The sequence below is a fragment of the Podarcis muralis genome, chromosome 2, assembly GCF_964188315.1.
Source record: "Podarcis muralis chromosome 2, rPodMur119.hap1.1, whole genome shotgun sequence".
Taxonomy (NCBI): domain Eukaryota; kingdom Metazoa; phylum Chordata; class Lepidosauria; order Squamata; family Lacertidae; genus Podarcis; species Podarcis muralis.
Genome location: NC_135656.1, coordinates 39,726,523 through 39,739,493, shown reverse-complemented (window position 1 = coordinate 39,739,493; position 12,971 = coordinate 39,726,523). Strand labels below are relative to the sequence as shown.

Sequence of the window (12,971 nt, the reverse complement as noted above, 5' to 3'; positions counted from 1 at the left end):
CTAGGAGTCACTCCTGGGCCTACCCAAAACCTTTGAGCCCTTACCCCATGGATTTGACTGCCTTCTGGACACAATAGTTTAGATCCAGCCTACTTTGGTCCCATTGAAAGCATTGCAAATAGACAAGTCATGCCACTGATTTAAGTGGGAGCTTGGTCTGGATTCATGAAATCGTGCCAAATAAATTAGTTGTCTTCTGTGTACGACCTCTTCTACAGCTTGTTCAGCAGTAGTCTGAATTGTGTGGAAGTTCTGAACTCAGTAGGACTTACTTCTGAGTAGACACATACAGAATTGTACTTTTAATAGTACTATTGTGTTCTGAGGATGTGTGTGTATGTATCCGTGGGGAAGTAGATCAACCTGTATATATGACAGTTAAATTGGTTGTGCAGGTTCTCCTCAACTCATTCTTGCAAATATAGATCAGAGTATAGATCATTGTGAATTAATTGCCATGATGCCCTCAGTTCTCACCTACAATTCTCACCTACCAATTGTTCATTCAGACATCCCAAATGTTTTCTGGTAACTCTCCATTCCCTGCAATTAGACAACAATGCAAGTAGGTAAAATAACAACAGTTTTGTCCTTGTTCTATGCTAGGTCCCCCTATCTCCAAGAAAGGCACCTTGATCTCACATATATTCCAATAAACCTTCACATTCCAAATGAACTCAAATTATTTGGTGCGGTGTATGTGATGAAAGGAAGATGATCGTTGTGCTTTGAATATTCTTTTTGAAAGTAGTGGAAACATGAAAAACTATGATATAAAAGCTAGCGTTAAAAGAATGCAATAAACTATACGCAACTAACCTAGCATCTTGAAGCCATAAACAAGATTGGCATATAAAGTGAACAAGCTTCTGTTTCTGTGGTTGTTCAGCCACAGTAGTTACACCCTGAAGGTTATTTCCTTGTTTCAGATTGGTTCAAAATGTTTTCTCCATGGCCAGACTGAGCTGATTCCATCCGTTCTGTGTTTCCATTTCCATCAGGGTTGCTTGATGATGTGTTGCAGGAAATAAGAGTCGGAGGCACTTCTAGGAAACGGAAATTCAGACAACAAATAGCTCCATCCTGGATGGAGGATGGCAATCATAACCTACTAGCAAAAAGGCTGCTATGAAAGTAGGATGGCATGAAAGTTGTCAAAGGTCTGATGGGGTGGAAATTTGCGGGCATAAGTTTGTTTCCTTTCAAGCAGGCCGATTGTCAGAAAACCAAGAACTGAGCTGTACACTTCCAGTCAATGGGCAGATTTTTGTTCTAGGAGTCATTCTTGGAGCTACCGAAACTGTTGGGCCCTTCTAACCCCATGGCTTTGACTACAAATCCTACCAGGTACCAACATTCTTTATTCTAAGGGTTATTATTTATGATCCGCTTAAATGCCAAAAGGACTTCTAAGTTGGTAACCAGAAATGAGGTGAGGGCTTGTACAGAGCAAAGACCTGGCTGATGGGAAAGTAATGTATTTCTGCATGGTGGTCTGCCTTTAAACATACATTGGGGGCTTTATGTTCCATGTGTGTGCGTACACACACACACACGGATGCGCGTGTGAGCGCGCATGCGCGCACACACACGAAATGTATGTGTACCCCTTATTATTCTCTCTGTCTCTGTCTGTCTCTCAAGTAGTCATGGCTGTTTTTCCTTTTTAAGAGCTTTTTAATGGCTCCAGTCAAACTTCTCTGTATCTTTCCTTTATGAACTGTCTATACCATATTCAGAAAAAGTTTAAATAAAGGTGGAAATTTGGCACCCTCATAGGTTAATAGCATCTCTGAGAGGAGGACACTCCCTACTGGTTTCTTTCAGCTCCAAATACTGTTACTCCCTTCCACTTTCCATACAGAATGAGAATATACTCCTAGAACTAGGGCAGAGCGATTTTTGCATATTGTTAAGCTAATCCTCCTGTTCTGGTGTGGAAAAGTGTAGATGCATATGAGTCACCTGTGGGAACTGTTGCCAGACTAGATTCAGCAGGCTTGCCATACATCCTTAAGAATTAGATAGAGATTTGTTCTTTCATCAGTATGCTATTAAGATATAACATGCATCTTAGCATCATCTCCGTATAGTCAACGGAAGGATCTCACATTCGAAAATCAAATCCAAGAGTCATGTGTGTGTCCAAAATCAAATTTTTTAATTTGAAAAAAAATCACAGAGAGTGTTCACTGGACACAAAATATTCTCTCTGAATACATCAACAGAAAACCTCCCTGCTGCATGATAACTGAAATACGTACGCCATTTTGAACGGGAGCTTCTGAAGCCAATAGTTATCACAAAGGCAACATGAGTTTTTCAACATGATGTGACCTCAACTCAAGGATTCCTTTTCGTTGTCCTTTTTGTACCAAGATTTCTTGCAAGTCAGCATGAGCAAGAGGAGCATTGGCAAGTGCCACAAGCTGCAGAAAAACAACTTCCGGGAGCTGCCACGGTCAGCGTCTCTGTAGAAACGAAAGCCGAGGTAGGAAATGTACAGGTTGACGGGAAGAGAAATTATGGGGAAAGTCCACGTGGTGACATCAAGGATGGGAGCCAGCGATGAAAGTCCAATTAAGGCGAGGCAATGACGCAGAGCCACCCGCCTGCACATGTCTGGGTGGGTGACAGACATCATGCAGTAGCCACCCCTGGAGTAATCTTCGCGGAGCCCCCAGCTGAGTGCATTGAAATGAGGGAACTGCCAGGAGTAGAGAATCCCCCCCAGCAGCAATGCTCCTGCAAACGAAGAGAAATCAAGGCATTAGGGTGTACGCCAGGGCCACTGACACAGAAATCTGGATAACTTGGCTGAAGTTTCTGCGTCTTCATTTCGTACACCCAGTAAATCACTTGCAGGTGCAGAAGTCTCATTAATATAATCAGCTTGCCCCAAGGCATTGAAAGGTATACAGGATGGAGCTGTGTGGAACAGTTTACTCGACTCTCCACATAAACTCCAAATACCCTTTTCAGATGCAGGAGTTGCTAAATGTTACTCTTAAAAAAAGATGCTTCTATCATTCTATCATTTTTGGAGTAAGAACACTTGCAAAAGGCTCAGAACCCAAGCAATGTATGTGATACTTCCAGGGGATGCAGGGATGTTTTTTGCATTCCTTGTCCAACCTGTTTATTTCTAGTGCATTTCCGGCAAGTCATACATACACAATTTAATCACACTTCTCATCTACAATTTTGAATTCGGCACTGTTTGTATTTTCCCCCACACAATTATATGTTTGCAGAAAGCAAGAAACTGAGGCTTTCAGAACCAAAAACAGTGCCTGAGGCCTCATCTGGAGACAATAAAAAGATGATGATTTGGGGACAGGGCCCCAGCTAGGACTAACTGACTATAACTTCTTGATAGGGTGGCCACATGTTCTACTTTTCAGAGGACAGTCCTCCATTGGAAGAGATGCCTTTTTAAAGATAAAAGGTAAAGGTAAAGGTACCCCTGACCAACAGTCGTGACCTCTTTATCTTTTTAAAGATAAAGAACCATAAAAAGGAAAGCAGGACCCCTGAAGTTGCTTGACAATAGCTACCAACCTAGACAACCGACTGAGCAGGCACACAGGTCACAGTTCTCCCCACTAAGGTGAAATGCATTGCATTTCTATTAAAATTATTATTTTTAAATCTGCACCTCTACATATAAAATAGCATAATGTAAATGTTATGCAAATCTGGGGGGGGGGGGTTGATGCATAAATGGTCACCTTACTTCTTAAGCCACCATCACCAATCTAGACTGTAAGTAGAAGACAATGAGCAAAATATCTACGAACTGCATATATATGTATGTATGTATGTATGTATGTATGTATGTATGTATGTATGTATATAACATCTTAAACTCTTCTGTGACTAAAAAACACACACTTTCCATTTGTTGTAGAAAACACTTAAGATACATGTTATCCTTTGGTTTCCACATTTGGTTCCACCTTTTTATACTACACACAATATATTTTCACAGTCCAAACTGACTGTGCATCAGCTCTGCACAGAACCCACTCCGCAAAGGTACACATATGAAACAAATACAGTGAGGAATATTCAATAAACTTTGGCTACTGAATAGTATAAGCTTTTTAAAGTTTGCTCAGCAGAAATCTAGAGAAGATTCCAGTCACCACCTGCATGTTACCTTGCTATATTTTGCCATAGGTTTCCTAAGCAGAAATGTATGTTGCCAACCCTCTAACAGCCACATAATGTAGGGCTACAGAGGGCTGAAAATGCCTAGTGTTAAGTAACTAACTTCTCAGTTCTGTACACTCCATACATCTTAGAATTCAGTATCATAGGACCTTCTGTTGATCCATGAATGCTTGGCAGAAACCTGAAACTGAAGAGTAAAAAATTCATAGAATTGTAAGGTTGTTTCAGTTCTTTCAACATTCGGGGTCTCTGTGTTACCTATCCCTGTACACCACCTAAAAGTTTATACAGAAGCAAGAATTAAAGGGGAAAATAGGCCCAGAGATCCACTGAATATAACTATGGGAATATTTCCTCACAACTGCAGTCTTTCAAAAACTTATGCTACAAGACTAGATCCTGCTCCACTGAAATTTAGCACAGATGCCCATTAGTATCTGCTTCATTCTGTTTCACAAGGGACATCTTTAGGGCCTACGCTTTAATAAAGCTTGACTGATTTTCACAGATTCAACTTCTGAAGTGATGTTGTTACAGTGGAGTTATGCCTTCTCGTAGAAGATGAATCAAAGTCCATTTTGTTTGCAAAGGGATGGATGCTAGGAGCAACAAGAAGGCAAGATGTCCTAACGCTGTCTCAGAAATAACTTCCAACTCTCACTTCTTTGTCAAAAAACAACCAACATTTCAGGTGAAACTCCCAGCTCCAAACCAGACAACTGATGTGCCAAACAAGGAGAGTTGTTTTATGAGGGGCCTGCCTTCTCACGCAATCTTTCTAGGAGATACTGCAAAGTCAACTTGATGGCAACATGCATGGCTTCGTTTCTTGCTGTGCAGTACAGAATTAGGCATTTGGTGCAACCGGGTCCAGACTCTATCTTTACATTTTCAAAACCTTTGTCTGACAGGGCAGACTTGTAGCGATGCTGGGATTAATCAAAGTGCTGATACAGAAATAGCCACTTGTGTTCCCACTCTGGGGGTACTTACTAGCAACTGGTGCTATTTTGCAGGCTTAGTTGGGAGGAGCCTCCTAGCAATCCTACATGGAGATTCAGAGATTCAATAGCAACTGGAACAGCGTTGTCTGCCTCTATCTCAATTGCCATGCAGTGGATGGTGCTTCAGTAGCTGTGGCATAAATCTTTATGTCCTCCTCTGTGCAAATTCCTTTGGATGAGGCTATAAAAAATGCACTCTAAACTAAATCTTAAGAGAGTATAAATTATTTTTTACTGTTTTTACTACACTGTGTCAGCTGCCCTGAGAAAGTGTTTCCAAATTCCAAATTACTTGTAAGTCAGTATGATTTTGCCAAATGGTTCTTACTCCCTACTGTGTTTAGGATTCCAGTTTAAGTGTACTCAGGTGTGCATTATGGAAAAAGACCCCTCAAGGCTGAACTACATACAGCATGATGCTAGGTGCAACACTGATAATATGCCTGCATGCTTGTTTTTTAAAAAGTGATGTTAGGCGCAGGTGATGATGTCTGATTTTGTCAGGATTGCAGAAGTAGGAAGCAGATGTTCAGCCCTTTCATACTTCATTGCAGTACTGATGGAGATCCTTTTCCCATGGCTGTATTGGCCCTGAAAAGAAAGCTCCCATTTTCTTCTTGGGAGCTGGGAGACTGTCGGAACTGCTGCTGCTGAGAAGCAGTTGGGTTTCCTATCCTGACCATGTAATATGGGTACCAATGATGCATTTGGTGCCATGACAAGTTTGGCTGTTAGTCAACTTCCTGTGGTTCACCTGTGCAGCTACTTAATCTAGTACTTCTGCTATTGTTGAGTGGTGTTACTGTTTCAGGAGGATATTTTCAGCAACCCTTAAGGTTCCACATGAGACAGAAGGTGCAGGATATCCGTGCTTTTCTATCTAAAACTGTCAAGCACAATGATGTTCTTTTAAAACTCATGACTGTCCTAGGTGTATGCAAAAAGTCTTGTAATGGTAGCATGATTTGCTAAACTATGTTATCATTCACAAACTTAAGACAAAAGCCAGAAGCACTTTTATGTTAAAAACTCAGCATGGAAAACCAGGCTTATAGTTGGAGCTCCAAACTGACTTGCTACCTCTTTCATTGTCTTGGTTTTTGGCTTCACAGATGTATGACAGAGATCACCAACCAGGCATGTAAAATAAACACAGAATGGTTAAAATACCAGCTCCAAAACAGATGTTGAAGTCTTATTGCATTTCCTAAAGCCATTGTTTACTGCCTTGGCAACCCAAGAATGCTGTTTTGCTTAGAGCACAATTTTGGTAATTCTTCTGCCTTGAATAATATGAAGGAATTTAAAAATCATTTCCAGATTCTGGTAGCTGACTGACACATGAGGGGGAGGTTAAGAGTGGAGGTGGGGGGCGGGGGCGGGAAGCACCAGCTTCTTGTCTCTCTAGGAAATAAATTAAATGTTTAAGTTTATGTAAGACGTTATAGGGATTTTGAAGTCTAAGTTTAGCCATTAATGGCCTGTACTTAGAACTGTGTGTGGTTGTTTTCTTCTATCTTGGTATGGTAACAAACCAGCTACTCTTAGCTAAAAAGATGCTAAAACAAATTACTCCTCCTTGGTCCAGATGAGGGAGATTAGAGCTGGAAAACAAGAGCAAATCCAGCTGCACCCATTTGCCTTTGGATAAACACGGCTGGCGGTTATGTAGCTGTAGTTGTTCCATGTTCAACCTGGAAAATGAGATGAAGTATAACTGAACCTTATCTTTGCCTACAGAATTAGGTTTCCATCATGTGAATATGCCCGTCAGCAAAAGCTGATCCAGCAAAAACAACACACTACCTGCTCACACTGAAGCAAGGAAGATATAGCAGTGATGGATGGAGAGATCGGTTAAGACCTCCAAATTATGTGGTTAGAAAAATCCAATTTCTGCTCTACTTTTAATACTGTAAGACAGAATGCAGCAATTTGTCAAGATGCATTTTGCATAACTCAATAGGACTGAAGGTTTTGTGGTGGGAGAAAGGAAGAAATACTAGGGTACAAGAATAGATGGAAATCTAAAATATATCTGATTACACAACAGGACCCCCTTTCCGTTTCTTCCTTCACCTTTGGGTTGGGGGATGCTCTGGAGCAGATATTTGAGGCATGCAGGGAGCTGCATGGGAGAGGAGAGGAAGGGGGAAGCGAGTTCAAATGGGTCTTACTGCCCAAAGTGACCATAAGATTGCAGTCTCAATCTCTTTAAACAGAATCTATATCCCTGGATGAAACCAAATGGAAACAGTCAAGTGAATTTTCAGCAAGTTTTGAGTACAAAGGTTCTCTCTCTCATAGACACATATGGAGATCAAGTGTAGGGGCAATGATGGAAAATACCTGTTTTGTGTTATTCTGTAGGGTGCCTTGTGATGTTTTGTAGGATGTGGTGCCACAAGTAAATTTTCCCCAGATGATCTAAATCTTCTTGCAGACAGGGAAGGAAGTCTTTCAGGTAACCTGGCCCTGAGTTGTTCAGGGTTTTATATGTTAGTAACAAGACCTTGTACATGACTGGCTAGCTGCACAAGTGTAAAATTATGTGTGCATCAAGGTGTTCCACTCAACCACCTGGGCACAGGATTCTCCAAAAGCCTCCAGACCAGTCTTAGGGGAAGTCCCACAAAGAACAAATTATAGGAGTCCAATTGTAAAGTTAGCAATGCATGAATCATAGTCGCCAAGTTTAAAACATGTTTTATTTGTTACCACAACCAATTAGATTGTGGTTGATTGGGAAACATATGAATGAGAAAGTGAGAAACTTTATTTAAATCAACACCAGGTCCAATAGGTGGATAAGAGCACCAACATTCAGGAGGGTTCACAAGGAAGGGGTGGGCATGTGGTGAAGTGCAGAACAAGGCATTAATCTTCCGTAGAAGATGTTGACTGCATGTTACTTTGCCACGCATGCTCCTTTGCATCTCTCCTTCTCCAGCATCTGCTACATCTTAGTCGTTATATATGCTAGTGGCAAACAAGCCGTTTGCAATATTCAAAGTCTTACTTCTTCTATGGTACCCATATATCATGTTGGTGCCTCTGAATGTAGCAGTGGCCATGAAGACCAAAAACACAGTCAAAATAAAGGTTGTGAATTTGAAGCATAGAAGTTTGACCACAATCCAGTCAAGGCAAGTCTCAGCTGTTTCCAATTACCACTGTTTTGAAATCATGTCCAGGTGTAGCGAGGAAATGATGACGGCATTTAACAGTTATCATTTATACAGCACCATCAATATGCATAGTTCCCTATGGAGAATTAAAAAAACACAGCGCCCTGATCAGCTTATCATCTTAAGACTTGCCGTGGGGTGGATGGGAAGAATAGAAGGAGAGACATAAACTGGCAGTAAGGGTGAACATGGGCAGGATATGCCTTGAGCTTCATTACAAGTGCTTAGGCTTGGTTTCAGCAGAGGAAGAACAATAAGTGTCTGTGTCGAAGTTCTTCAAGGAAACTGAATTTGGGGAAAGGGTCTGAAGGAAATAAGATGCAGCATCAGATGGTTTCTGGAGGCAGTTCTAGGCATTGAAGATGTGGGGGACGGACAAAGGATGGTGGAGATGGAAGAGTGAAGATTATGGGGATGGATATGCAGGCAGAATAATCAGGGGAGGCAGAGTAATGAAGGCAAGGACAAATGTTTGTGCTAGATCCAGGAATGGAGGAGGTAAGAAAGGGTGTCATGTGGTCTCAGTGATGACAGAGGTGAATGATTTTGGTCAGAGGCAAGGGAGTAGGTGGGAATGTGATCGTAGAGATGCAAAGACTGTAGCAGTTAAGGTGGGAGATGACTGGAAGTTCCAGCAAGGCTGCAAGACAGGAAGGGCCATATTTTTGCAAGGCACTAAGGGAAGTTCACCAACTTGCTTGCAAGAGGATATTTTTAACACTTTTTTTAACTCAACACAACTTAAAAAAGTTAATTTTAGCTCTCTAAACCTCAAACACTGCCTTTTCTTAAGCCAATGCAATTTTCCTGCTACTACTCTGGTGCCCCCTACTGGTTACTTCATAATGCATATTTGGGAGGTGAGGTGAACTGGAGCAGCTGTCCCATTGAATATTCTTTATTTGGAAGATGAAAGCACTTGGAACTTAACACAGCTGTGTACAGTGTGTAGGTGACAATGAATTTACTGAGTGGGCTTCGACTTTGATTGCATCAGTCCCTCAGGTGTCCCAATAGCAGAATCACTATCGCTTTTGTGTCTGCAAAAGAAAGCGTGGGTGGGGGAGGCAAATAATCGACTGACTTTTGTCTTATTAAATTTAAAACAGCTGCCTACTAGCCCTGCCCATCTGCCTCCACATTTACTACATGGAGCAATGGGGCCCTCTGCCTTTGTGTATCCTATGCTCACAGATCAATGGTGACATACCTCTGTCTTTTGTAAAAACTGAGTAAGAGGCTTCTTGGATCATCATTTTGAAGAGGAAGAGAAGTCTCAAGCCTCTGCTAAGGTCAATCAATGCCAGCCCACATCTCTAGGCCTTTATTTCTACAGCCAGGATAATTTGCTCCAGGCAAAAATTTGTCTTTTTCTCTAAACCTGCTCAGTTACACATTTCGCCAGCAGGCTGTTCAAAACATGATCCAGTTAATTTTAAAAAAAAAATTGAAGGAAATAGGAACAAAGTTCAGTGTCACTTATTCTGAACAAAGTGAGGTCCTCTCTTTACTGCTCTCCTTCCGGGCAGACAAGGGCTATACAAATGAGGAAGGGCTCTACACAATTGTCCTTTTCCTCTCTCCTCACTGTTTTGTTGCTAAACCCATCCATCTGCCAAATGTCACTTGCTGATAAGAACTGCCCAGTTTAAAATCCCCCGGTTGTAAATAGATGTTGGCTGACATAATTAATGTCTAGCCCACAACCCAATTTGAATTACAAAGTCAAGGCAATTTGAAAATCAGCCTCTGCGTGATTACCGTTGGTACATACACAGGCAGTCTATAAATTCCATAGCCCCAGGAATTATTTAAATTTTCAGAAAATGAATGAAAATCAGGACAAGATGTCTTTCAGGAAAACAGAAGGTAAAAGTGGGGCATCTGAGATAAACTAAATAGTCTCTTGAGATAAACATTCTTGGGAGCAGTAATACCAATGGCTCCAGGCCACTGTGGGTCTCTAACGTCTGTTACATTTGCGAGGCTGTTATCTGCTCTGCCACCACCGCCTACCCAGAGTAAATCCCCTTAACTGATAAAGCACATTATGGCAGAGATCCCCGCTTGTCACTTCAAGCAAACTGGGTGGCTCAGAATTGGATGTGCTTTCATGGCACCGGGTTGCTATGTTCTGCAGTCTCCTGAGTACACTTCAGATGCTGGGAGCTAGCCACCACTCCTGAAAGGATACCAGACCCTATTGCTTTCACAAGGAAATGTGGTAATGCCAAGACTGAGTCCCAGGCTGTACAACACACAGTATGAAATTCCCCATTACAATATTTAAACTTCTTCTTCTTTAAAAAAGGGCATATTATTAATATTCCTCTTTTTGGCCGTGTTACTAAACACAAGCCATGATCTCCTGCCAGCAAGAGAGAAGCTTGATCTGAGTCTTACTGCTTCTGTAAAAATGAGACTGCTTTGTTCTTTTGGCATTTTCCACCAGCCTCCCATTTCCTGTCATGATAATGTTCTTCCTCCTTGATACGGGGGGGGGGGGGGGAGATACTGGAGATGGGGTTCCCTTTCGGGGAGTGAAATTCTCTGTACCTGCCTTGGCAAGTGCATGCATTCGCCCTGCTGAGAGATGCTGGTCCCAGCCCATGAACCTGATTAAATTTAACACTTGTGCAATTTCTGCTACCACAGTTGACGATAAAATTGACTCTGAGCGTTGTCAGTTTAAACCTGGCCAATTTTAGCCAACCAATGCTCACAGAGAAAGGTTCACATTTTGATCCTGAACTGCTCCCTAGGAAAAAGTTATATGATGTGGCAAGCGCTCGAGACTGGAACTGATCAAGTAAACATACAGTCTGCTTGAGCAACGGCGGCAGCATTGGCTAGATGCCCTCTCCTCCCCACCTCCCTGGAGAAGCAGGAGACAGTTTTGATAGTAAAATGAAGGAAGGATGAAGAAGTGATTCACCTTGCATGACTGGCTTTAGTGTAACAACCAGAAATAGAATTGGACTGCTTTCTTGAGAAGAAGCTCCCCAATAAAAAGTAAAACATGGCAAGCACTATGAGCAGCCTTAAAATTTCTTTCTCCCCAGCTTTACGTTCCTTATCGCTGCTCAGTAGGGTAGGCTCTTTCCCCTTCTTTTTAACAAGGTGCAAATGTATTCCCACGCTTCTACCTAAAGCCAGGTTGCTTCAGCTAGTTAATTAGGAAACATTAATGGGTTCCAGAGATGTGGCTCACATGATGTGGAAGCAGATGGCATACTCAGCTTGTCCATACCAAAAGGCATTCCTAACATCTATATGAAACTATCAACCAACTGCAGGCATGAGCCTTTAATCAAAGAAATAGTTTCTGTGCATGGATATCTCCCCCCGCCCTCCTGCAAATAAGCCTATGGTTGAGCATTTTGAGTGGGAAGGGGCAGAGAAGATCCAATGCTTAGTTATTATGAGAGAACATGGGCTAAAAAGCTTCTTCTGAGATTGGCCACTATTACCTATTCCAGTGCTCCCCCCCCCCCCGGGGTACTCAAGGGTATGCAGTACAGGGACCTCTCCCTCCTCCCAAATATTAAAAAATGTGGCACTTACTGTAATAACTTCATGAGCACTGCCATAACTACTCAGAGTTATGTATATAAATAACATGTATAATTGGCCTAGATTCAACTAACAAGTCCTGCTTGCGGAAGCCAACATTTGGTGCTAGTTTCTGACACTTGGAGAGAGACAGATAGGGTTGAGCATTTTTCAGATCAAGAAACAAAATAAAATTCAGATTCTGTATTAGGGAATAATCAAAACTCCATGGTCAGAGTTATCTGTGTATATTACCAACACGGCATGTATTTGCTTAGCAAGGTATCTGTACCTCTTAACAGTGAGATTTTCAAGGAATTTGGGTTTGGTTTTAGTGAGATGGAAAACAGAGGGGAAGGCAGAGAGGCAGCAGAAGCCACAGGACTTGTAATTGCAGCCAGAAACACAGTGCAGATAAGTGAACATGACAACTGTACAGCAGAAGCCCTGCTTTGGTTGTTGAGCATTCACTAGTCATGTCACAGAGGACACACAGCTTCTAATATGAGTTAATCATCTGAATTAAACTTCTTTGTCTCCTTCACTGCAGAAAGGCTATAGTTATGACCTTCTTGCATTTTCATCTTGATTTTCTCTACCATGTTCCCCTGGTTCATAACTGAATCTGTTCACATTGTCTCTCCTTTCTATTACTCTGATCACTTGTGCCTAGAACAACAAATGCTTTGCAATGCTAAGAAGAATACAACATGCCCCCCCAAAGGCTGATCACCTCAGGAAGCTTCATTAAGACTGACCCTGCATTTTCAGGTCTCTGTAGCCTTTGCTTCAAAAGCAGCAGCATCAGTGAAGGGAGCAGGCCCACTGAGCTAACACAACATTTATCTGATCTTGTTGCATGAATTTGAGATCCTATCGTGACACACACTGCAAAGAGAATCACAAGAGCACTGCAAAACCGAAGGTTATGTTTGATCTTCAACTAGGAGGAGTCACATAATCCTGGTTGACTTTTGGCTGACTCGGTGAAGAATAGTTCCTGTAGAAACACAGAGCATGTGAGCACAGAAGAGGGAGAGAAGGATAAAGG

At 41.9% G+C, this 12,971-nt stretch overlaps 1 protein-coding gene across 1 annotated transcript in view; it reads right to left on the bottom strand.

The window, feature by feature from the left end:
• Positions 1-2,138: 2,138 nt before the first annotated feature.
• COX10 (cytochrome c oxidase assembly factor heme A:farnesyltransferase COX10) overlaps positions 2,139-12,971 on the bottom strand; it is a 94,213-nt gene continuing 83,380 nt past the window's right edge. Inside the window, exon 7 of the mRNA XM_028717125.2 lies at positions 2,139-2,745. Within this exon, the coding sequence (XP_028572958.1) occupies positions 2,339-2,745 (407 nt within the window). The 3' untranslated portion in view covers positions 2,139-2,338. The remainder of the gene's footprint in view (positions 2,746-12,971) is intronic.